The 27,880-nt window shown below is 33.0% G+C and overlaps 1 protein-coding gene across 1 annotated transcript in view; it reads right to left on the bottom strand.

Annotated features, from left to right (window-relative positions):
* LOC148956400 (uncharacterized) overlaps nt 1-27,880 on the bottom strand; it is a 257,094-nt gene that overhangs the window by 165,871 nt on the left and 63,343 nt on the right. Inside the window, exon 2 of the mRNA XM_089090693.1 lies at nt 5,871-6,000. Within this exon, the coding sequence (XP_088946819.1) occupies nt 5,871-6,000 (130 nt within the window). The remainder of the gene's footprint in view (nt 1-5,870; nt 6,001-27,880) is intronic.

The raw sequence follows: 27,880 nt of genomic DNA, 5'->3' as shown, positions 1-27,880 counted from the left end.
TAGTCAGTATCTTGTCTATCACGCAGAAGTTTTTTTTAGTACTTTCAAAAGAGTTATCTATTCTAATTAACCGGCCTTTGTGGTTCAGGGGTTTGTGATTCGAGCAAAATTCGAACTTTAGCGTAAAGACCGAGGTATTTAATAGGGGGCGAACTCCCTAATATACATGATAAAAACATACGAATATAGAAATTCATTACGTAAGTAAATTCGTAAGTTACGTCAAAACAAAATTTCGAGAAATCCATTTAGCCAAAAAAAGGAAAATTAATATGCGAATTTCGTTTTAATTATTCATATACGGTGAGCCAAAATCAAAGCTGCATGTATTCAAAAACGTTCAGAAATAAAATAAAAAAAATAAGTTTCTTTTATCTGAAAGTAAGGAGCGACATTAAAACTTAAAACGAACAGAAATTATTCCGTATATGAAAGGGGCTGTCCCCTCCTCAACGCCTCGCTCTTTACGCTAAAGTTTGACTCTGTCTCACAATTTTGTTTTTTAAAACAATAAAAAAAACTTTAGCGTAAAGAGCGAGGCGTTGAGGATGGGACAGCCCCTTTCATATACGGAATAATTTCTGTTCGTGTTAAGTTTTGATGTCGCTCCTTACTTTCAGTTAAAAAAAACTTGATTATCTTCAATAATCACGTTTTTTTCTAAGAATTTATATAAACGGTAAGCCAATCAATTCTTATGAAGTACTTCTTATTTTACTTCTTTGGTGGCAGGTATAGGCTACTATTCGAGTCTTAATAGCAGAGTCGGTCAAAGGAGGAGGAGGCAACCAGGGCGGCTGCGCCGGGCGTCATGGCTTGGAGGGGGGATGCGGCTAGGGAATTGCTTACGTTGATCAAATTCTTCACTTTGATTCGGCGTTTCTGCTTATATCGAGTCGGGAGGAGGCGCTGTATTTACCCTTTCCTCGGGCACCACCAGCCCTAGGAAGACTCTGCAAAAGGATCCATCTGAGCCGTTTACAGGCAAACTGTATTAAAGACACTTTAAAATCATATTTGTAATTTGGTGTTAAATTAGTTAGTTTCTTATTCTTTAGACGGACTGATGAGATTTCCTAGAAAAAAAACGTCGTGTCGTCTCTGTGTGTGGGTCAAAAATGTAACCAGTGGAACAAAAAAGTCGTTTTTGGCATTGACAATCAAACAGAATAATGTGAAAGGTTTGCACACATCAACATTCTACAGTACGTCGCCTGGAAATGGAATTGGCGTGGGCCTGTTAGGCATGTCTAAGCTTTGATGTAACTTGCATTATTTTCATTATGTTACAAGCGTAATTGACATATCAGTTCTTTGCTTTTAACCAGAGGACTTTCTGACATATCTGCTCATTTGCCTATACTTTTTGAAGAAAAGATTTAGAAAACATAAGCAAGCAACAATGAGAAACAGAAGGTTAAATAGAAAATTGCTTGCTACTGTTGCACATTTGGAGAAACTTCTCGAAGATACTGGAAGGCGAGTACGATATCGGAAGTTTCAAGGGGCTGAACAGGCTGGAGAATTCCCTAGCCTGGCCATTGGCATGATGAAAGTAATGAAATTAGGGCAGACATGCCCTTAGACAAAAGCAATTCCTGTCGGTCCAGTTCAGTAGAATTTCCAGAGGATGTGTCACCCTTCAACAGTGCCTTCAGGCAGGAAAAAAAAGAAGAAAGGCATACTTATGACATTTGACTGTACCCCTTTCTTAGCATTCTTTAGTATCCATTTGTTAATATATTGCATCCATTTCTTATATATTATGTATCCATATATTATATGTGAATTTCTTTAACAGTTTTACTCAGTTTGGACTCACACCTTACAGGACAGTTTTACCGTAAGTCGCGTGTGTGGTGTTTAACACGCTTGAACCGGTTTCGACGTGTCTGACAAGTTGACCAACTATTAAAACCCAATTGACGTAACAGTAATTTGGCAATTTATTGTGCCGAAACTATTTGATATTTTGCTTGGAAATTCTCTCCGTCCCTTTATAATGCCATGTTTTTCAGTATGTTATTTTTTCGTATTTGTTACACTAACAATTTCTGTTCTGCAAGGTTACAAACATTCAACAGTGTTTTCCTTGAAATTTTGTGTTCTTCACTTACGCCAATTTCGCTTCCAGGCGACGAGTGGTTTATTTTCCTGTCTTTCCAGAATCAACTTGCTATAGCTAAAAACATGAAGACTGAAATAAAGGCGATAGGTCCCATCCTTGAGATTAGTCTGAAGATATTCTTTGGAAAAATGAACAGACGATAAATAGTCGTCTTAATACTCCTTGTGTTTTTACCCTAATACCTCTTTAATAAATTATATAGCCTTCCTCCACCCTTGAGGGCTGGACCTGTGTCTACTTCTGAAATTTGTTATTATGGATTTATCTTCATCTTTGCCTGGAAGTAGATCTTTAGCTACATAAGAAAATACAAAAAAAAAAAAATCCAAAATTAATGATCCGCAGGAAACACAAAATTTAACATGGCAGTGGCAACAAATACTATTTTTAAAAATCCTTTTCCGGAATATTTCTACCAGAAATTTATGAAGTATACTTTCTATTAACCTAACATTTGCCATACCACAGAATCAGTAACATTTCATTTGCTATTAGAAGAATAAAATGATAAATTTAGCACCTATAAACTCAGCATTATTTCATTTTTAATTAGAAGTATGTTCAACGCAGTATTACAGAATTCAAGAACAGTTAGTGAAAATTCTAAGTCAATGGACCGGTAACCTACTTTGACATACAATTTCGAAAAAACTTGTACCACCTTTACTCAACGCAGTATTGCAAAACTCAAGAAAACTTTGTGAAATTTTTAAGTCAGTGGACCGTTAACTTGCTTTGACCCGGAAGTGATTATTTTGTTTAGTATAAATGCAATTTGTTTTAATTTTGACAAGTTAGTAACTCTACTGATGATGATGGCCGACTGTGTCATCGAAATATTTAGAGTCTTCGTTTTGTATTTTCGTTTCACTGTCTAGTAAAAGGACCTATCCCTATTTGGAATTTTTATTGATTATACCACAGATTAATAGTCGACTGGATAGTCAAGACACTGAATAAAAAAACATAGCTCAGAGTCCTCCAGTGGACTCTGAGCTATGGTCAACACTAACAAGGTCACTCATTTTTCTTTTAAATATACTTACGCAAACTTAGATTTATCGAGGGGAATCGAAAATTATATAATTGTTTTTTTTTTTATAAATACCCGAAAACTTCAGTTTTTTGTGCTTCTTCATCTAAATGTCTTTAATCTTTGTGTTTTCATAGATTCTTACAGATCAAGTGCCCACAACTGCTGTAAAACTACAAATATAATACTTACGTTTAGAAAAAAAGAATAAAATGAAAGTTTTACTGCTGAAATTTTACAGGTGAAATGCCCCATGTCTTTTAATGTATCTTGTGTTTCTAATGCTGATGATGTACTTGACCTAATTTTTTACTATTGAGTGTATTCCATAAGGTTGTTTTTTAGTTCTTTCTTGTGAATACCGTAATTTTGGCGTGAAGTCAATTTAGAGTTGTTCAAAGTAATTCTTTAATTGGCAAAACCATTAGTCATAACAGGCTATCCTTTTAGGTAACTCCATTATTACTGCAGTTGATATGGGCCTTTATCGGCACCTCTTTCCCCAGAATCATATTTTTTTTTATTCACATGTCTCGCCGAAGATCGCACCTTTTACTGAAAAACAGTTCCAAATGTTTTCACCATCCCATGTTTTATATACCTGTCGCCTAACCACACAGACTGTATTCTATGCCATTTTGGAAAAAATTCACGCTAAGAATTTCATTAAGCCAAATACCGTTCCACCTCTTTCTGCTTTACCAAATGTTTGCCCCACCTACAACTATGGACACAAAACTCGAATTGATGAATAAATATAGTACCGCAGGTTCAGAAATTGAAATATGAGACTCCGTAAAAACATAAAACAAAAACAGCCGGTCACACGTGGTTTAGTATTCTCGTTTGAATTAATTTAAAAAAAATGAAGTTTTTCTTATGGAAGCAAAGAGCGAAGTTGAAACTTAAAAATGAACAAAGGATTATTGGTTGGCCGATTACGAAAAATTTGTCTACAAAACTAGCTCAAACAAACTGACTTTTCCAGTATCTGCGAAGCTTTAATGACTAGCACTTAACTGAAAACGAGCTTGCTTTAGTTTTTTAGAGAATTATAATTGTAAACTAAAATTTATCAATATCAAGGTCGCTGAAAGACTATTGAGAGATTATTCAAGGCCATATCCAGGGGCGGCTAGGGGGTTTGAACCCCCCGAAGTGTTTGTCCGACTCGTAAAAATGTAAAAAATATAAATAAATTTTGATCCGTCTTTAAAAGTTCCCCCCAAGAAAAATTCTCTCCCCCCCCCAAAAAAAAAAATATTTTGTAAACACCCCCCGAAAAGAAAATCCTGGATACGGCCCTGAGATTATTAGTCGTTTTTGTGCATGCTGGCCATAAAATTTTATGCTCCAAAGAGAACTTCCTGTTTTTGGGTGGTCTGGGATCTGTTTTTTTTTTTTTTTTTTCTTATTTGTTGTGTTACTGTAGAGAGATTTTCAAAAAAAGAAGAAAAATTTATTGAACGACATCAAGTCTTCCTTTGATGATTCGAAAGCGAATTACTGACACAGCAGGAAAATCTTATGATTCACCTATTTATATAAATTATTCGATAAAAATGGGCGTAGCCTAACTAGGAAATTAGCTTTGAAGAATATAACTCAGGATCAAAGAAATCTTACGCCTTCTCAGGGTGCGTTAAAATTGAATAAGATTCCAATAATTTTTTCTTCTGAAGTTTAATGAAGTATGAGTTAGAACCTTAATGTTTAATAAGGCTTAGATGGAGAAAGAACATTACGGTCCATACAAGGAGTAAAAAGCCCATTATTGACTTGTTGCATAGGACAAGATTGGCGCGACAAAAAATATTTATTGCATACGTTTTTAATAGCGATGACAAATAAGAAAAATTAAAATTATAACTGAATAATTCTAGACCATACGGGTAAAATCAATGAGCGCAGCATAAGGAAGGGAAGTCGCTGCAATTGAAGTAACATGATGGTGACATTTTAGTTGCACTGTTTTATACAGTAAACAGCCATCTTCAATGTGTAGTCTAAATTGATGTTATTTTTTTTTTCTTTTAGAGCTCTGAGGACTAACCATAACCTAGGAAGCATCCAAGAGATCACAAACAATTCTTGTGTCCAAAACATTCTTCTGGCCTTCCTAGAAACGCTCTCCTTAGGTTTGTTGGCTTCTACTGTTTTAAATATTTGTGTGAAGTAAGTATACCTACATGAGGAAAGCTGAAGCCAAAAAACAGGGATGTCCTGACACCTCGGTGATGAAATTCTGGCAGTTGCAACTGGTAAAAGACTATGTTTGCATCATTTGTTAGACACAAGGGCATTATTGGGAGGAAGCCTCCCCCCCCCCAGTTTCCCCTCGATTAAAAAAAACGGTTTTAGGTAAAATGACTGAAAAAGACTTTGTTTTGGGATTTTCTTTGAAAAAAAAATCGAAGGAAAAGCTGAATTGGCCTGCTTATAATTTGAAAATTGCATTTCCTCCCTCCTCTATATTTTCATGAATTTTCACCCCTGGTTAGATTCCAACTATTGTCAACCAAAGTGGAAAAAATGGGCGGAAAATTGTTCTGTTATCTGGATACGGGGCTAATTCAATGTCAAAATTGTATCAATGAAGAGGCAATGCATCATCACATCGACTGGACCTAAATAATCGTAACTTGGAAGGAATTCAAAAGAAAACCATATAAGAATGAACAAAAAACTGCCTGTAAGTCTGAGACGTACCGGGTCTGCTGCTTGAAACCCATTTTGCCCCTGGTCTACGATAAACTTCGATTAAAATTGGTTCAGTTGCATCTTGAAAGATCTGCAAAGCTTTTTGTTGACTTGCTTCGGAGACATCAAGCCCATTAACCTGAAAAAATAATTGATTTAATTAGAGGGGATTCAGTTCATGGAAAATCAGAAGCTCTCTTGGTGAAACATCAGTTGTTTGAGACAGTTAGCAAATTGTCAGACGATCATAAATCATAAGCGCCTTTGGAATTACCCTGCTAATTGATAGTTTGCAATGGCAGCTGCAACCTAGTAAAGAGCGAACCACAGCCCATAGTAATCAAAAGTTAAAGAAACACGTGTTGAAAAAAAACTGCCTAGTGAACAAAATTGCCATCTGACACTGACTCGGGAATGGGAACTATTATTTTGGTTCGTCTTAGACGTAAAAGTTTATTGCGAAAAGAAATTTATGGTGATTTCGAAAAAAGCCTGAAACCCCTCAAAACGGGCGTCAGATCAAAATAAAAATGTACCATTGGAATCAGCAAGGTTGAAAACCTTATATAGGGATATAAAAGTCCCACTCCTTGAACAACAAGGAAAATCACTTTTTTGCATCGGTAGCACTAATCTGTCTCCCTTTTTCTTGTTTTTTCAGCAGGCCTAGTCGACTACCAGAACATCATAGGGAGATGCTTAATGGCTCATTCAAAAGCTATTTCTCATAACTACGTGCTTTTAAAAAATTCCGTCATCTGCAAGTGCCATATAAATTTTTTTTGTGCCATTCCTAAAGGGGTGGGGCTAACGGGCTACCAAGACATTGTAGACAGACGTTTAATAGCTCACATAAAAGCTATTTTCCATATTTACGTTTTTCTATAAAATTCACCATCTCCAAGTGCCAAATGGCACTAAAAATGGCATTATTTGGTGCAATGTTTCAAACAGAAAACCTGGGGCTAGTGGGCATCCAGAATTTCTTAGCGAGATGTTTAATGGCTCATTTGAAAGCTATTGTTCATATCTACGTGGTTTTGATCAGTTCTCTCATCCGTAAGCGCCATATAGCACTAAAAATGGCACTTTGGGTACCACTTCTTAAGTGGAAAAACTTGGAAGTATAAAACGGTACAATTGTAGTAGTTATGGTCCAAAACCCTTAACTGGACATTTAAAAGAACCACTCTCGTATACTCCCCCTCCCAGACCCCTTATTAAGTCTTATTAGGCTGTTGGGAGAATTCACTATGAACTCTGTAACACGGTCAGTCGATGTTGAGGCTCGCAGAATGGTTTTTAAAATATCAAATGCTCTTAGGAGGAAGAAATTCATAGAAGAACAAATAATTGAATCTCGAAAATCCAAATGACTATTCTTTTACGTACCCCTCCCTGCTCCTGTTCGCAAATTTTCAGCTTCGCAAAATATAGTTTAATACTCTCACTCGTTATAATAGAAGCTTTTAACTGCTACTACTACTAACAACTCACCGCAGCACCAAGCCGCCTGAGGCCGAGACAGCTACACACGCTCCTCCACCATCTCAATCTATTCAAAGCCTCCCTTTTTACATCCTCCCAGGAAGTTCCCATTTCATTTAAATATTCCTTTATGACGTCTTTCCACCCCAGACGAGGACGGCCTGCTTTCCGTTTAGCCCTAGACGGTTGGCCGAAAGGACAATCTTTGGCAGTCTGTCATCCTTCAGCCACACAACGTGCCCTAGCCACCTCAAACTTTCTTTCATTATAGCCCCAGAAAGTGGGATTGAACCACATTTTTCGCACAGGCAACTGTTTGAAATACGGTCAGACAGCTGGATACCCAGAACAATAGTAGGGGGCGAGTATGGAATACAGGGGGGGTGACATCAAATCCACACGCTCAGTGAATACAACCGGTACAAGACCACATCCTCTTTCTAGACCAATCAGAGGGCTACAATACTAACTCTACAAGATCACGTGCCTCTTTCTGGGCCAGTCACCGGTTAAAAATACTGGGATAACAAGGTGACATAATCAGATAAGGAAATTTCACATCGTGAAGATTCTTATCTGGGAGTTATAAATACTGTCGGGACAAGATATTTGTTTGACACATTTTCTCCATGAGACAGGCTTATAAATTTGGAAGCCTTCATAGGAATTTATAGGAGATTAATTGACATTTTAGGGGATTTGACAGTAGAAACGAAAAAGGCAAGGCACCTCAGGGAATGCTAACTCTATTAAGAAATACATATTATTTTTTATTTTGGCGGTTCCTGACTTTGTTCTGTATAATACACAAGTACCATTTAAGCAGCGTTGTCAATATTAAGTATGCCTTAACATTCTAGTATACTAGAAAGTTGATACTAATAAAGAAATTCAGAACAATCCATAGAAATCCTTAGAAATCAACTAGTGAGATGATTATAGGTTTGAAGCATCAAGGGCCACAATCATCAATGACCCTAACCTCCTAAGGGCCCCAACATTCTAAGGGCCCCTTCCTCCAATTTTTTAGGGACAACCCGCAATTTTTAATATAGAGGCTCCATTAAGAGTTATGAATATGTAAACAAAAAGTTATCAGAACGTCATTTCTGACCTCATCTTTCGGGACTTAGACAAGCTGATGCTTTGAACATCCAATTCCGATACTTTTTGCCTAACATTATCAAATATGTCATTTAGAATGTCATCCTTTTTTTTAAAGGCCCCCCCCCCATGTCCTAAATGTTTCCTCGTTACTACTTTTCTATTTACTAACCTTAGGTACTTCAGCTAATCATGCAAACATCCAGCAATCAAATCACTATTAAAAGAAATTACCAGCATTTTAAAAATTAAGACACATCGAAACATCTATTTTCAAAGCACATTTTCTGATCGACTAATTTAAAGGTGGCAAGATACAGTTTGAAAACCGTTTACAAAACGTTGAATAGTTTATTGTTCCTAAGTAACGCGCTTGAGACACAGAAATTAACAAACAGAAAAGGTTTTTCAGCTAAAGCAGATAACAAGTCTAAAACTTAAAATAAACACAATTACTCTTTAGTTTTAAAAACTTCTGGCTGTCTGCCAAATCATACCTGGAACTATCCTAGATATAATTTGAGGTATCGGCTCCTTAAAATCCTGATTGATTGCATGTAAAACATGTAAATAAATAACAGTATTTAAGGTACGGTACAAAAGGATTACAACAGCATGAAAATAGGGGGGGGGGACATGGAAATGTCAGAGAAAGTTAGTAACTCTTTTAAATGATTTCATGACTTTCGGCTTATAATAAATGCATAAAAAGACATATTTTTCGCCTTATGTAAATTTGGGGTAACGAGATGACTTCTTTTTTCGAATATTCTCGGTTTTTTTTTGTTGTAGTTGTTTTTTTTTTTTTTTGGTCGGCTGTGATAGGAATTCTGAAACAAATTGACAGTCGAAGTTTGTTGGTGACTAAAGATTTTTTTTCTTCTAAAAGGCGTAATATAAGAACATTATCAGTCTCTTAGCTTTTGATGTGTAATATTATACCTAAAGAAATTTATATATTTGAAATCAGCATACAAAGCCAATAAGTTTTATGTATGTAGTGTTATTTAAATTCCATTTGTTATGGATACTTTCGGGCCGAGTTGCACTTTACTTTCACTTTGTTCCGAAGAACTGTTTAAAATTGTTTTTTGTAGTTTTTTTTTTTGTTCGACATAATGGATTTCCTGAAAAAAAATAGCAATCTAAGCATCTAGATAACCGAAGATTTTTTTTCTTCTAATGGCCTAAATACGAAAACAACATCTGGCATTTGTATTACGACGTGTAACATTAAAAATAGGGAAATTTATATATTTGGAATCTGCATACAAAGCCAATCATTTTTATGTATCTATTTTTATTAAAATTCCGTTTTTAGAGTGACGGTTACTTTCGGGCCGAGTTGCACTTTGTTTTGACTTTGTGCCCAAGAACTGTTTAAAAAATTTTTTTTTTGTAGTTTTTTTTGTTCGACTTGTGAAAAATATTGACAGTTGAAGTTTCTTTACAACTAAAGCTACTTTTTGTCATCCAATACGGATAACATAAAAACAATCTCAGGATCTTGGCTTATTACGGGTAAGATTAAAAATAAGTAACTATACATATTTAGAATCAACCTAAAAATCCAATAATTTTTATGTATCTGTTGTTATTAACATTCCACTTTTAGACCGATGGTAACTTTTGGGCAATGTTGCACTTTGCTTTGACTTTGTTCCCAAGAACTGTTTAACGCCCACCACTTCCCCAAACACACCCAATCATAATTTCGAGTTATCCATTTTGTTCTACGAAGTTTATCTCCAGATAGAAATGATGTTTTTGACGAGGACAATCCCCCCACACCCCTCAGTGCAAGGGTTGTAGGTTATGCCCTGAGGGTATTTAAGCTTTTTTATAGAAAGCTTAGTCGTAGAAACTTCAAAAAGGGCTCATTCAATTGGAAATTCAAAGGGCTATTGCCCTTTTTAATAGTCAAAAGTGATTGGAGGGCAACCCCCCCCCTCAGGCCCACCTTTTCCCAAAATACATCCAATAAAAATTTTGAGATAGCCATTTTGTTCAACGTAGTTGAAAATTCTAGAAATTAGGTCTTTGAGGATGACAACCCCCCCACAGCCCTCAGGGCAAGGGTTGTAAGTTATGCCCTGGAGCATAAAAGGTTTTTACAGAAAGCGTTGTCGCAGAAACTTCGAATAGGGCTCATTTCGATTGGAAATTTAAATGGCTAGTGCCCTTTTTAATAGTCGAAATTGATTGGAAGGCAACTAACACCACTTCCACGCCCAACATTTCCCCAAACACATCCAATCAAAATTTTTAGATAGCGGTTTTGTTCAACGTAGTTGAAACTTCTTAAAAATATCTGTTTGATCAGGACACTGCCCCCATAGCCCTCAGGACAAGGGTTATGAGTTATGCCCTTGGGGCATATATGGTTTTTGTGGAAGTAATGCTCGTATAAACTTCAGAGAGGGCTCATTTGATTGGAAATTTAAATGGCTAGTGCCCTTTTTAATAGTCGAAAGTGATTGGAAGGCAACTAACACCACTTGTTAGGCCCTGGGGGCCTAACAAGTAGGCCATATATGCCCTGGGGGCATATAAGGTTGTTGTGGAATGAATTCTCGTATAAACTTCAGAGGGGGCTCATTTGATTGGAAATTGAAAGTTCTAGTTCACTTTTTAAGCGTCAAAAGATATCGGAGGGTAACCAGCCCCCCACGCCCTTTTTTCCAAAATGCATCCGATAAAAATTTTGTGATAGCTATTTATAAACTTCCCAACCTCCTTCCCGACCCCAAGATAGCTATTATATTCCTCCGCAACCCCCCAGGCCGCAGAGGCAGGCGTAGTACGTAATGCTCTGGGGGCATATATAGTTCTTATGGAAGGAATGCTCGTATAAACTTCTGGGAGGGCTCATTTGATTGGAAATTAGAGTTTTTGTTCACTTTTTAAGAGTCAAAATAAACGGGAGTGCAATTAGCACTCCCTATATGCATCACATAAAAATTTGAGATAAATATTTTGTTGAGAATGGTTCAAAGTTCAGATAACAAAAACTCTGGTGTCAACACAGCCACCCCAGGGCCAGGGGGTAGGCGTTGTAAGTTATGCCCTGGGGGCATATACGGTTATTATGGAAGAAATGCTCGTATAAACTTCATAGAGGGCTCATTTGATTGAAAATTGAAAGTTGTGATTCTCTTTTTAAGAGTCAAAAGTGATGGGAGGTTAGGTAGCCTCCCCCAACACTCCATTTATTTCTTTTCCCAGAGGCATTTCATATAGAATGGGTCGTTGTATAAACTTCAAAGGGGGCTCATTCGATTAGAAATCGAGAATTCTAGTGCCCTTTTTAAGATTCAAAAGTGATCGGAGGGATAATACTCCCCTCCCCCAACCTCAAACCCTTTTTCCCTAAATACATCTGATAAAAAAATTTGAGGTAGCCATTTTGTTAAAAATAGTTCAAAGATCATATAACAAAAACTCCTTTACGTATCGCTATTTCGTTAAAAATAGTTCAAAGGTCAGATGAGTAAAACTTCTGTGTCGAAACAATTTTCCAGGGCCTAGGGCAGGCGTTTTAAGTATTGCTGTGGGGGCATATATGGTTCTGTTGGAAGGTATACTCGTATAAACTTCGGAGAGGGCTGATTTGATTAGAAATTGAACGTTCTAGTTCACTTTTAAAGAATCAAAAGATATCGGAGGGCAGTTAGCCCCCCTCCCTCCATGCCCTTTTTTCCTCAAACCCATTCGATAAGACCTTTGAGATAGCCATTTCTTAAATAGTTCAAAGATCATATAATGAAAACTCCGGGGTCGGCACAATCCCCCAGGGCTCGGAGGCAGGTGTTGTAAGTAATGCTCTGGGGGCATATATAGTTCTTATTCCCTTCACGTCCTTTTTTCCTCAAACCCATCCGATAAGAACTTTTAGATAGCCATTTTTTTAAAAATAGTTCTAACACCATATAACGAAAACTCCAGGTTCGACACAGCCCCACAGGGCCCGAGGGCAGGCGTTATAAGTTATGCCGTGGGGGAATATATGGTTCTTATTGAAGGGATTCTCGCAAACACTTCAGAGAGGGCTTATTTGATTAAAAATTGAAAGCTCTACTGCAGTTTTTTAGATTTCTGGAAATTATATCTTTGAGCAGGACACTCCCCACACAGTCTTCATGACAAGGGTTATAAGTTATGCCCTGGGGGTATATATGGTTCTTATGGAAGAGATGCTCGTATAAACTTCAGAGAGGGCTGATTTGAATTGAAATTGAAAGTTCTAGTTCAGTTTCCAAGAGTCAAAAGATATCGGAGGGCCCTTAGCCCCCCCCCCCCAACAACCTTTTTTCCCCAAACCAAACCAAACTACATCATTGGCGCTTTACTGAAAACCTTGTGCGTCTTGAACAGTCTTGGAAAGTATAAACAACATCAAATTGAATTTGATGTATAATGATATTAATTGTTGAAAGATCCATCAGTTCAAGAATTTATTTCACTGTAATTTTATTTTTATTTTCAATGCTGTAATAACTAGAAAAGAAAATATTTGTAATATAATTAGTTTTCAGTGAAGCGCCAATGACTCAGTAGGCTTTTGGTTTTTACAGTTAAGGAAGGGGACAGTATCCAAACTCTTGTTTGTACTCAAACTATATTATTCTTGAACGATTTTAAAAAGATATTAATTAGAATTAATTTTAATTATAATTAAAGATATTAATTTATAAAAGATATTATAATGATATTAATTACTGAAAGCTCATCAGTTCATAATATTACTATAATTTTAATGTTTTATTTCAATACTAAGTACAAAGAAAGTATTTGTAATAACAATGGTTTTTAGTAAAGCGCTGATGACGCAGTAGGCCTTAGACTTATACAAAGAGGTAAAGAACTAATGCCGAAACTCTTATTTGTTGTCATTTTTGCTTGTTTCGAGCTTGATTCGCATAAGTAATTGAGGTTTTATTCGCATTTAGATCTGTTTATTTCTTTATATTAATATCTATCGTGTGTTCGTTTGCATTCATTGTTTATTTACTTATATTTGTTTTAAGTTTCATTAATACTTCAATAGAAAAATATTTTTATTTCGTTTTAAGCTTGATTTTCATATTCAATCTAACCATTACTCGCTTTAAGATCTATTTATTCATTTATATTATTACTTGTTGTATATTTTTTGTTATGATTGTTTATTTAATTTCTGTTTGTTTTGGGTTTCATTAATTCCTTAATAGTAATTGCTGGTAGTTTTGAGTTTGAATTTTAACAGGTATTTGTATTTCCTGAGCTTAAGTTTAAAATGGCCTTTACTTTTCTTTGAAAAAATAATTTTTCGGAAAGTTTTTTTTTAATTAATCTACCATATATCAATAAAACTAGTGCAAATAAATCAACTGGTGATATTTCCCATGTTTGTAGGATTACAGAAAACTAGCACTTTACTGAAAACACAAAACAATATAAGAGTTCTGGTACGGTAAAAATAAACATTTAAGTGCACTTTTAACAGTATGAAAGTAAAATATTTTTAGATTGTTGCTTTATTTATTTATTTTTTCTTTTAATTTGGCATCAATTTGCACAATGAGCTCAGTTCAATGATATGATTATTTTGTAGACAAGTTTGAAGGGAAGGAATTTTATTACTATTAAGACTACAGACTCGCTTTAAAATTTGTATCACAACTTGAAATTCTCCGTTTTATAGAGAGTAAATAACTGGATCTCCAGACTCCATATTATGGTTGATATGCTCTCATTTCACATAATACTAGGTGAGAACAAGATGTAACCCGATAAATCAATCCATTATTTTCATTCTGTTTAATGAATGTAAACTTATTATTTTTATGCCTAAGTTTTTAAGATAATTTTAATTGTATACTTAAAGTTCTTGATATCACAGCTCCTGTAAGACTGTGAAAAGCGTTATAGATTAGTTTGTTATTGTGGGGCTATGTATTTACTTTTGAGTCCTAAATCAACATTCATGTTTTTTATACTTGGTCTTTTGTGTTTTCAGTAAAGCGCTAGTTTTCTGTAATCCTACAAAACAAGGGAAATTTCACAAGTTGATATATTTGCACTAGTTTTATTGATATATATTAGATAATTGTTAAGTAATAATTTTTGTTCGTTTTAAGTTTCAACTTCGCTCTGCACTTCCCTCGGAAAAACTTTGATTTTTTTTTTATTATTTCTCGTAGCACTAATCACTTTAATGTATTTGTCTGGTATACCATACAAGGATAAAACCTTTGCTAAAGTTCTTCTATCAACAGAATCGAACGCTTGCTCATAATCTATAAAACTGAGGACCAAAGGTATTTGGCAACTCAGGCACTTCTCAATTATTAACCTAAGAATAGAAATTTGGTCGACACATCCTCTACCTTTACTAAAACCACACTGTTCTTCTCTTAAAACTTTGTGTACTGCATCTCTCAGTCTAAAAAGTATGATATTACTAAGTAATTTGCTACCTACAGAGACCAGACATGCCTCGATAATTACCACACTTACTCTTACCACCTTTCTTATAAAGTGGCCCAATTAAGGTTTTCCTAAAATCGCTAGGTACTTCTTCTGTTTCAAAAATCCTATTCATAATCTTTAGTAACTTATTTCTATCCTCAGAGCCACCATATTTAAGAAACTCATTTACCACATTATCAACACCTGGAGCCCTATTATTTTTAATCCTTTTAGTACCGTCGCTAATTCTTCATCACAAAACAAATGTTCCTTTACATCCAAGATATCACCAACTTTTTAATTTGCCTCTATATCTTTTCCTGCATCTCTATCTCGGTTTAGCAAATTCTCAAAATGTTCTGCCCATCTCTCTTTAACTCTTTCCTCATCACTAATGGTATATCGACTTCTACCTTTAACTAGGACAAGTCCGGGTTGACTACTCCCTCTCAATTTATTAACATGCCAGTACAAATATTTTACTATTGTGCTGTCTAGCTGCATCTTCCAGATCCTCGGCAATTTTATCCATGGCCTCCACTTCACACCTCCTTAGTTCATAATGCTTTCTCCACTTTCTTTACATTCCTTTTGTTTTCATATAATCTATCACTCAGACAATTCTTGTACAAGTCCCATCTCCTTTCTATTAAACATAAAGCTTTTTCACTAATATTCTTAGCTTCAGTCCTAGCTTTCTTCCCTGAGACCCCACTTAGGGGTTAACCCCTTGCCACTTAGGGTTTGGAGAAGTGTGGGCATATGGTTCTGGAACTACTCAAAGTTGTATCTTCAAAGAAGGATTACTTACTGTTATATTTATTTATTTATATTATTCCCTTTTTTTACATTTAATAGACAGAATAAAACTATTTGTAATTTATATAGACAAATCATAGCACTAAGAACTTATTAGCTTTTCTTCTGAGATATTTTTCAGGTTGTCAGGTTACTTTCCAACGTTTTCTTGTTTATTGCTATTCCACACCTGTATGTCTAATGTTTTTTGGTGTTAATCAGGGGAGGGGGAGATATTTAAATAAGTTACACATACCAAAATTTTGCTTAGATTTTGGAAACCTAAAAAATCTTCTTTAACATAGTTACTCTTTCCTAACTGTCGAGGTTGCCCACCTTCAAAATCGTGTACACCGTTTATATAGCATGGATTTCTTGGCATTACTTGAAAAACGATAAGAAATTAATTTTTTTCAACTGAAAGTAAGGAAAGACATTAAAACTTAAAACAAACAGAAATTATTCCATATATGAGGGTGCTGCCCCCCCCCTTAAAAAAATAAGATAATTGGAGTGTTGCTTCTGCATTAAATTTAAATTAAAAATGGGCAGAGATTAATTTAAAAAAAAAAAGTTTTCTGAGGGAAGTAAAGAGCGAAGTTGAAACTTATAACGAACAAAAATTATTGCTTCACAGTCTATCTAATATATATATATATATATATATATATATATATATATATATATATATATATATATATATATATATATATATATATATATATATATATATATATATATATATATATATATATATATATATATATATATATATATATATATATCCATAAAACTAGTACAAATAAACCAAATAATCATATTTCCGCATGTTTGTAAGAATATAGACACTAGCGCTTTACTGAAAACACAAAACAATGTAGGAGTTTTGGTACAGTAAAAGTAAACCGATTAAGGCCACTTTTTACAGTGTAAAAATAAAGAATTTTTGAGAAATACGAAAGTGTATTTCTTAAAATTTAAGATTATCTTTACTCACTATTGATATTATAGCTGATGAGACCAAAATGTTACCTGATAAATCAATCCAATACTTCTGTATGTCGTTCAGTGGCTTTGCGGTTATTAAAAAAGTATTTACATTTGTGCTTGTGTTTTTAAATTGTAATTTTAAATTTTAATTGTATACTGAAAGTTACTGTTACCACAGCTGGTGTAAGACTATGAAAAGCTTTATAGATTAGTTTGTTGTTGTCAGGCTACGTACTCACTTTAAACCAATAAATCAACATTCTTGTTTTTTAAACTTGGTTTCTGTGTTTTCAGTAAAGCGCTAGTTTTCTATAATCCTACAAACATAAGGGAACGTGATTACTTGGTTTATTTATACTAGTTTTACTGATGTATGTTAGATAGACTGTGAAGCAATAATTTTTGTTCGTTTTAAGTTTCAACTTCACTCTTTACTTCTCTCAAAAAACTTTGTTTTTTTCTAAAATTAATCTTGAATATAAGAAGCATCTCAAGAAACAGTAAATTTTGGTGAATGCATTTGTCAAATCAGATAATAATGACGGTTTAAAAATACTTTTCTTCATTCATTTGACGGTCACCTCGGAACCAAATTAAATATAAAAAAACAAGGTTTTTTAACTGAAAGTAAGGAGCAACAATAAAACTTAAAACGCACAGAAATTATTCCGTTTATGAGAGGGTTTTCCCCTCCTCATTACCTCGCTCTTTTCGCTTTTTCTCAAAGAATTGGGAGAAAATTTCAAACTATAGCTTAGAGAGCAACGTACTGAGGAGCGGACAACCCCCTTCATCCATGGAATAATTTCTGGTCGTTTTAAGTTCTAATGTTATTCCTTAATTTCAGTTGAAAAAAAACGTGTTTCTTTATTTAATTTCTGATCGTTTTCAAATAATGCTGGGAAATTTGGCTCCTCCTCCATAGGAAATTCCTCCCCTTCAGGGAAAATTCCTCAGGTAAAGTTCTACCCACGCAAAATATCTCCTCCAAAGAAAAGCTCCCCCTGACAATTCCATCCTCGCTGAAAATTCTCTTCGAAAACTTATTGCAGACGATTCCGCTCGAGAAATTGTCCTTAGCATACTTTAATTTGAAAAAAACTTTAATTTCTGATTGTATCTCAACTCATGCCGGAAATTACCCTCCATGGAAATTTTTCACAGAAATCCTCCACCCCTAGTGGAAAGATGCCTCTGCGGAAAATTCCCACATGGAGAATTTCTCCCGCAGAATTCCCCCGTTGAAAATTTCTCCCACGTAAAATACCACTCCTCCCTAAGGAAACATCCTCCTGACAATTCCAACCCCTCTGAAAAATTTTCCCAGAATATTCCCACATGTAAAACTGAGTTGACAAAGACAAATAAAAAGAATTTCGTATAGGAATTTTGACAAATTTCCTCAGTTTAAAATTACCCCTGGAAAGTCCATCCCCCTCCCAAAAAAACTTCCTCCCCACGGAAAATTCTCATCGTGGAAATAGCCCCAAGCAGACCCCCCCCCCTCTAAAAAAGATGTCTGTATACTTCCCAACAACAAATATTAAGCGTAAAAATGGGCAAATTTGCAACTTACAGCCCTTTCCTCAGGGGTTGTGGGGATTGTGTTGTCCGTAAAGGCATAGCTATTAAGCATTTCAACTACGCTGAACAAAATGGCTGTCTCAAAATTGCAAAAAATGGCTGTCTCATGTTATTAGTAAAGGCATAGCTATTAGAAATTTCAACTATGTTGAAAAAAGTGGCTATCTCAGAATTTTCATTGGACGACTTTGGGGGAAAAGGGGACGTCAGAGGGTGGCTAGATGCCCTCCAATCGTTTTGGTCACTCAAAAAGAGCACAAAAACTTTAGGTTTCCTGTCAAATGAGCCCTCTCCCGAACTTCTAGAATTACTGCTTCGATACGATCACCCCTTGGGAAAAAATCACGCACGTAACCTTTCTTCTGGCATTATGGCATAACATCCCAGCTCTCATTGAGCCTTCAGATAAATGCAGAATTAGTTCTATGGGAGAGACGAGGGAAGTGTGGAGGTAGGAACTGATGTATAATCCCCAGGGCTGTAACCAAGACTTTTGTTTGGGACGTAGGGCATTTTTCTATGGGAAGGAGGGGTTACAAAACTTTATAAAATGCATCAGAAATGTGAAATGGATATTTACTCCCTTATGTATTCCCGGAATATTTCTGGTCTACGCTGTTATTATAAAAGTAGAGAGTGACATAAAACCCCAAAATGAGCAGAATTTTTTCCGTATAGGAGAAAGACTGCCCCTTCCTCATCCACACTTTCATCTTATGTTAGCAGAAACTTCGGGGGGTGCTCATTAGATCATAAATTGAGAGCCCTAGTCCTTTTTCTTAAGTAGAAAGTAATTGAGGAACAACCACCTGGGGGGGGATTTTCTGAGGGGTAACTCCAGGGGAGTATTTTCCGCGGGGGTATTTTCTGGGGGGGGGGGCATTTTTCGTGGGACAACGCCGGCTCTAATAAATTATGCAGGCAAGTTAAAAGCAATTTTTAATCTCCAAAGAAACGATTCTTAATTGATGAACAAGGGAAAATGCGCAAAAAAGTAATGAATGGTACAAAATAAAAACATTTAAGTCTCCATAAGTGGTAAGTTAGATAACTATATTAAAACAGCAGTTTCTAGAATGCACTAATAAAATATTCTTTTCAGGGAAAGTGTTTCACAATGATTACTACGACAAAATAAACGAAACCAACACATAACAGAGATGACTGCGAACACATCAAAGATAAAGATAACAGATACAGCTACGGATCAATAGAGGATTTTTAAAATGAACAAAAATTAAAATAAATAATCAGATCAAACTTAAAATAAACATAAAAAAGGCCTGGGCTACTGCCCCACTAGACTTTTTGAAAGCCAGAGCGTCTTCCATGCCTTACTGAAAACGGCATGAGTTTGAACAACACGGTTTTTACTTGTCAAAATATCGATAAAAACATGTTATAGTTCTGTAGTTCTGCTACATATTGTGTTATCTGTTATATCTTGGGGAACATTCAAATACCCCAGCCTCAATTTCAATTATTTTGCAGTTAATTGTAAGAAAAAATATTGCAGACAAGTTGTAGGTGTTTGTAATTTTTTCATAAATTCGGGAGAGAATCAAAAGACAGCAGAGAATATAGTTAATAACATCTGGCCAAATCAAAAAATTATTGAAATAATATTTATCATTAAAATTTATAGTTCTTGGAAATAATAATCATGGTTGCAGCGGTAGCTGTAACCTAGTAAAGAGCAAACCACAGCCAACGTAGGGTGGGGGGTTAACATATGACGGGGAATTACGTCACAGCCAATCAGAGAGCTAGAAATACTACCGGGAGTAACATCACGACATCTAGGAATTATTAGGGAATCTAAAGAGATAGAAATTCTATTTTTAATAAGGTTTCATTTCCTATAAGATAAGAGATAAATTCAGGAATTATTATTATTTCGAAGCATTTATAACGCAACTTGATTCTTGAATTCACCTTTTGGATAGCCTAGATTTAAGATGTTTCTAAGTGCAACAGATACAGAGGGGAATGATTATGGCTTCACTTAGGGGGAGAGATGAAGCATTTAGATTCTAGTATATAAGATATATGTAATTTCAAATTCTTTAGGCTTAGCGATACATTCTGGAATTATTATTATTTCGAAGCATTTATAACGCAACTTGACTCTTGAATTCACCTCTTGGATAACCTAGATTTAAGATGTTTCTAAGTGCAACAGATACAGAAAGGAATGATTATGGCTTCACTTAGGGGGAGAGATGAAGCATTTAGATTCTAGTATATAAGAGATATGTAATTTAAAATTCTTTAGGCTTAGTGATAAATTCCAGAATTATTCTTATTTGGAAGCCTTTATAACACAACTTGGCATAAATGTTAGAATAACAACACTAGTATCAATCTTTGGAAACGGTTAACGATTACAAGGGAATTTCGCGACTTAACATGGCTTTACTTCACGGATGTGTTCGGTATAATACACAAATACCAATCGAGCGGTTTTACCAATATAAAATATGCTTTAACATTGGAGTATGCTAAAAGTTGAAACTAATAGAGTCCTAGACGTCAAGATGACCTTGTAACTTGACGTAGTTGTAATTCTCGGGTGTGTTCTGTATAATACACAAGTACCATTTGAGCAGTGTTGTCATTATAACAGATTGAGTCATTTTAGAGGATTATTTGGGCGAAACGTATTGAGAAATTTTAGAGGATTATTTGGGTGAAACAGATTCAGACATTTTAGGGGATTATTTGGGCGAAACAGATTGAGACATTCTAGAGGATTAGTTGGGCAAAACTGATTGTGACATTTTAGAGGATTATTTGGGTGAAACAGATTGTGACATTCCAGAGGATTATTTGGGCGAAACAGTTTGAGACATTTTAGGGATTATTTGGACAGGAAAAAGTTAGAATTTCTAAGTTGTGGTTGCTATAATACACAAGTTCCAATTTTCAATATAGAGGCTCCATTAAGAGTTATAAATGTGTAAGAAAAAAATTATCAGAACGTCTTTCAGACCTCATCTTTGAGAGTTAGACAAGCGAACGAATTAAACGTTAAGTGTCAATTCTGACACTTAAAAAGTTGAAACTAACAAAGCTGTAGATGCCAAGAAAATATAAATTTTAATAGAGAAATTGAGAAAATCCTTAGAAATCAACTAGTGAGATGTTTATGGTTTTGAACCATCAAGGACCGTAACAACCAATGACCCTAACTATCAAGGACCGCAACCATCAATGACCCTAACCACCAAGGACCTCAATCTCCAAGTACCCTCTCTCCCCAACCTCCAAGGAGCCCCTCCCTCCAACTTTTTGAGGGCCCTCCCCCTATTTTTATACCTTTTTTTGAAGTTTTTTTTATTTGTTTTTTATTTTTTTAAACAAGGCAATTTTGTTTCAACTTTTTTTACATGTCTTAGAATGACATGAAGAATACCTAAAACATAAAAAAATCACATTTAATATTTTCCGAATTCAAATGAGAACGATATAGATATGTTAGTCGTGACTTTTACTATTAGAAAAATAATGTTTATAGTAGCACTTTTTTTGGACTGAATTTTTTGGACTTGGAAAATTATTCACCTTTTTTTAGGAATCTTAAAATGACATGAAATATGCTTGCGGCTGTACCAATCACATTCTATGCTTGCTCTTAGACACGACGTGGCTTTCCTATTTGTACTCTATGGTAGGTTATCGACACTACCTAGTTTATTGCATGTATTAAATCAGTAATTTTCCACACATTGGAGTGATAAATACCTGCATCATATTAAAAAAAAGTGAAAATGAATTATTCGAGGAAAGTCTGTACACATGATAAAGTCATCGTTGCTTTGAATGCTGACAAAGAGATATATTTGAACTGTGAAACAAGTAGTAGTGGAGATCGTATTGGGAAAGTATGCTTACGTTGTCATGACAGCGAGGAGTTAAATTCATTTGGAGTACCCAAGAATTTCCATCATGCAAATGGTGGATATGTGAAAGTATCATTTCCAGAGAAATTAGTACTCAAAGAGAATGCCAACATAAAAGTAATAGTTGATGAATAGGGGCAACTTCTAGCTAATGGTTCTGGTAACATGTTACCCGGTGATGGATCTTATCGTCATCTTTCCAGTGTTAGCATTAGAATAAAAGCAAAGGGAAATAGAAAACATGCATACTCCTGCACTAATATCATAAATCATATCTTGTCTACGTGCCAGAATTGTTACCTGTGTGAAAATAATGTGATAATAAACAGTGAAATCGCTGGCAAAATAAAAAAGGCATTGGCAGATAATATGACTAAGGAATAGAAAGACGAATCGATGAAAAACAAAGTGCCAGCAAACGTTATTACTACTATTGATCATATAGTCAATGAACCTAATAATACCAAAGACGAAATGTATACTGAACTTTTAGGTGACATCCCAGTAGAAACTGTGTATGGCTCAAAATGGAATAATGATTATTTTACTGATTTCTAACTAAGAGAAGACAATAGCTACAGTATCAAGAGAGAACATGATGAAGTATTTTATAGAAAAGATTAAAAATGTCCAAAGTGTTCAATGACATTAATAATGTATAATAATGTATGTAACATATTTTTATGTTAATATTCTACATGTCATTATTTCAATAAGAATTTTCTATGCATTAATTTGATATAATTTCATTATTTTTAGGGTATGCTAGAACGTCAAACGTTTAGAATATATGTCAAAAAGTTGGAGATGTAAGAAAAGAAATTTTTAGAAATATTGATACTGCTACTAACAGGCTCATAGCGAACATATTAGAAAAAGAGATAGTTTAAAAGAACTTTTACAAAAGTCTGAGATAGATGAGCTGATTTTTTTCTCAAAAATCTCCACAGACAAGAAAACAAACCATCCAGACGCATAGGCAGAGAGTTTTCAGTTTTCAGACATAAGAACACCCACGTTTAAAATACATGTGATTTTATTAATGATATTTGATTTTCTTAATAAAGTTTGGTTTTAGTTTTCGGAAATAAGAACGTCCACGTCTAAAATATATGTGATCTTATTAATAACATTTAATATTTTAATAAAGAAGGGTTTTAGTTTTCAGAAATATGAACATCCACGTTTAAAATACATCTGATTTAGATAATAATATTTGATTTTTTAATAAAGTTGGGTTTTAGTTTTTGGAAATAAGAACATCCACGTCTAAAATATATCTGATTATATTAATAATATTTGATTTTTAATATAGTTGGGTTATAGTTGTCAGAAACAAGAACATCCACGTTTAATATACATCTGATTTTATTAATAACATTTGATTTTTTAATAAAGTTGGCTTATAGTTTCAAGAAATACGAACATCCACGTTTAAAATACATTTGATTTTATTAATAATTTTGGATTTTTTAATAAAGTTGGGTTTTAGTTTCCGGAAATAAGAACATCCACGTCTAAAATAAATCTGATTTTATTAATAATACTTGATTTTAAATAAAGTTGGGTTTTAGTTTTCAGAAATAACAACATCCACGTTTAAAATACATCTGATTTTATTAATAATATTTGATTTTTTAATAAAGTTGGGTTTTAGTTTTCGGAAATAAGAACATCCACGTCTAAAATAGACCTGATTATATTAATAATATTTGATGTTTAATAAAGTTGGGTTTTAGTTTCTAGAGAAATGAACATCCACGTTTAAAATACATCTGATTTTATTAATAATATTTGATTTTCTAATAAAGTTGGGTTTAGTTTTCAAAAATAACAACATGCACGTCTAAAATACATCTGATTTTATTAATAATGTTTTTAAAAATAAAGTTTGGTTTTAGTTTTCAGAAATACGAACATCCCCGTTTAAAATGCATCTGATTTTATTGATAATATTTGATTTTTTAATAAAGTTGGGTTTTAGTTTTCAGAAATAGGAACGTCCACGTTTAAAATACATGTGATTTTATTAATAATATTAGATTTTTTTTAATAAGGTTCGGGTTTTAGTTTTCGGAAATAAGAACATCCACGTCTAAAATAATCTGATTTTATTAATAATATTTGATTTTTAATAAAGTTAGGTTTTAGTTTTCAGAAATAAGAGCATCCACTTTTAAAATACACGTGATTTTGTTAATATTATTTGAGTTTTCTTAATAAGGTTTGGGTTTTATTTTTCGGAAATAAGAATATCCATGCTTAAAATACATCTGATTACATTAATAATACTTAATTTTTTAATAAAGTTGAGTTTTAGTTTCCAGAAATAAGAACATCCCCGTTTAAAATACATCTGGTTTTATTAATAATATTTGATTTTCTAATAAAAGTGGGTTCTAGTTTTCAGAAATAAGAACATCCACGATTCAAATAAGGCTGATTTTATTAATAAATTTTTTTAAATAAAGTTGGGTAATAGTTTTCTGAAATAAGAACATCCACGTTTAAAATACATCTGTATTTTTAATAAAATGTGATTTGTTGATAAAGTTGGGTTATAGATTTCGGAGATAAGAACACCCACGATTAAAATACATGTGATTTTATTAATAATACTTGATATTTTAATAAAGTTGGGTTTTTATTTTCAGAAATGCGAACATCCACGTTTAAAATATATCTGATTATATTAATAATATTTGATTTTTTAATAAAGTTGGGTTTTATTTTCAAGAAATACGAACATCAATGTTTAAAAAACATGTGATTTTATTAATAATACTTGATTTTTTGATAAAGTTGGGTTTTAGTTTTCGGAAATACGAACATCCACGTCTAAAATACATCTGATTATATTAATAATACTTGGTTTTTACTAAAGTTGGGTTTTAGTTTCCAGAAATAAGAACGTCCACGTTTAAAATACATCTGGTTTTATTAGTAAAATTTGATTTTTTAATAAATTAGGGTTTTATTTTACGGAAATAAGAACATCCACGTCTAAAATAGACCTGATTATATTAATAATATTTGATGTTTAATAAAGTTGGGTTTTAATATTCAGAGAAAAGAACATCCCTGTTTAAAATACATCTGATTTTATTAATAATATTTGATTTTTTTTTAATAAAGTTGGGTTTTAGTTTTCAGGAACAAGAACATCCATGTTTAAATTTCATCTGATTTTATTAATAATATTCTATTTTTGAATAAAGTTGGGTTTTAGTTTTCAAAAATATGAACATACACGTCTAAAATAATCTGATTTTATTAATAATATTCTATTTTTGAATAAAGTTGGGTTTTAGTTTTCAGAAATAAGAATATCCACGTTTAAAATACATCTGATTTTATTAATAATATTTTTTTAAATAAAGTTTGGTTTTAGTTTTCAGAAATAAGAACATCCAAGATTACAATACAACTGATTGTATTAATAATATTTGATTTTTTTAAATAAAGTTGGGTTTTAGTTTTCAGAAGTATGAACGTCCATGTTTAAAATACAACTGATGTCAGTAATAACATTTGATTTTTAAATAAAATTGGGTTTTAGTTTTCAGAAATATGAACATCAACGTTTAAAATATATGTGATTTTATTAATGAAACTTAATTTTTTAATTTAGTTGGGTTTTAGTTTCCAGAAATAAGAATATTCACGTATAAAATACATCTGGTTTTATTAATAATATTTGATTTTCTAATAAACTCGGCTTTTAGTTTTCAGAAATAAGAACATCCATGTTTAAAATACATCTAATGTTATTAATAATATTTCATTTTTTAATAGGGTTTGGGTTTTAGTTTTCGGAAACAAGAACATCCACGTCTAAAAGAAATCTGATTTTATTAATAATATTTGATTTTTTAATAAAGTTAGGATTTAGTTTTCAGAAATAAGAACATCCACTTTTAAACTACATGTGATTTTATTAATAGTATTTTATTTTTTTAATAGGGTTTTTGGTTTAGTTTTAAGAAATAAAAACATCCACGTTTAAATACATCTGATTTTATTAATAATATTTGGTTTTTCTAATAAAGTTGGGTTTTAGTTTTCAGAACTAAGAACATCCAAGTTTAAAATATATCTGATTTTATTAATAGTATTTTTAAAGTTGGATTTTAGTTTTCAGAAATAAGAACACCCACGTTTAAAGTACATCTGGTTTTATTAATAATATTTGATTTGTTTAATAAAGGTGGCTTTTAGTTTTCAGAAATAAGAACATCCACGTTTAAAATACATCAGATTTTATTAATAACATTTTTTTATAAAGTTGGGTAATAGTTTTCAGAAATAAGAACACCCACGTTTGAAATACATGTGAATTTACTAATAGTATTTGATTTTGAATAAAGTTGGGCTTTAGTTTTCGGAAATAAGAACATCCACTTCTAAAATTAAAATTTGATTTTATTAATAATACTTGATTTTTAAATAAATTTAGGTTCTAGTTTTCAGAAATAAGAACGTCCACGTTTAAAATACATCTCGTTTATTAATAATATTGATTTTCCAAAAAGTTGAGTTTTATTTTTCAGAAATAAGAAAATCCACGTATTGACATATTTTCACTCCCACATCTGCTGCCCTCTTTTCACCTTTGGTTATAGATGGCAACACACCAGCTTAAGCACAAGAGTGTAGTGAAAGACATGCAAAAAGTTGGGTTCATTTAGGTTCACTTATATTAGCGCCAAGATCAGATATATTTTAAACGTGGGTGTTCATATTTCTGAAAAATAAAATCCAACTTTATTAAAAAAATATTATTAATAAAAATCAGTTGTATTTTAAACGTTGATGTTCATATTTCTGAAAACTAAAACCCAACTTTGTAAAAAAAAATATTGTTAATAAAATCAGATGTATTTTAAACATGGCTGTTCTTATTTCTGAAAACTATTACCCAACTCTATTCAAAAAATGTTGTTAATAAAAAATGTTGTTAAAGATGTATTTTAAACGTGGCTGTTCTTATTTCTGAAAACTATTACCCAACTCTATTATAAAAAATCAAATGTTATTAATTAGCCAGATGTATTTTAAAAGGGGATGTTCGTATTTCTGAAAAACAAAACCCAACTTTATTAAAAATCAAATATTATTAATAAAATCACATGTATTTTAAACGTGGGTGTTTTTATTTCTGAAAACTATTACCCAACTTTATAAGAAAATGCTATTAATAAAACCAGATGTATTTTAAACGTGGATGTTCTTAATTCTGAAAACTATAGCTCAACTTTTTTAAAAAAATATCAAATATTATTAATAAAATCAGATGTATTTTAAACGTGGATTTTCTTATTTCTGGAAACTAAAACCCAAATTTATTAAAAAATCAAGCATTATTAATGTAATCAGATGTATTTTAAACGTGGATGTTCTTATATCTAAAAACTAAAACCCAAACCTTATTAAAAAAAATCAAATATTATTAATAAAATCACAAGTCTTTTAAACGTTAATGTTCCTATTCCTGAAAACTTAAACCTAACTATATTAAAAACTAAATTTTATTAATAAAATCAGATGTATTTTAAATGTGGATGTTTATATTTCTGAAAACTAAAATCCAACTTTATTTAGAAAAATCAAATGTTATTAATAAAATCATAAGCGGGGATGTTCTTATTTCCCAATACTAAAACCCAACTTTATTAAAAAATCAAATATTATTAATGAAATTAC

Source organism: Artemia sp. Qi Xiang Cuo, chromosome 1, assembly GCF_049724085.1.
Source record: "Artemia sp. Qi Xiang Cuo chromosome 1, ASM4972408v1, whole genome shotgun sequence".
NCBI lineage: Eukaryota > Metazoa > Arthropoda > Branchiopoda > Anostraca > Artemiidae > Artemia > Artemia sp. Qi Xiang Cuo.
This window is presented reverse-complemented; position numbering and strand designations above follow the sequence as displayed.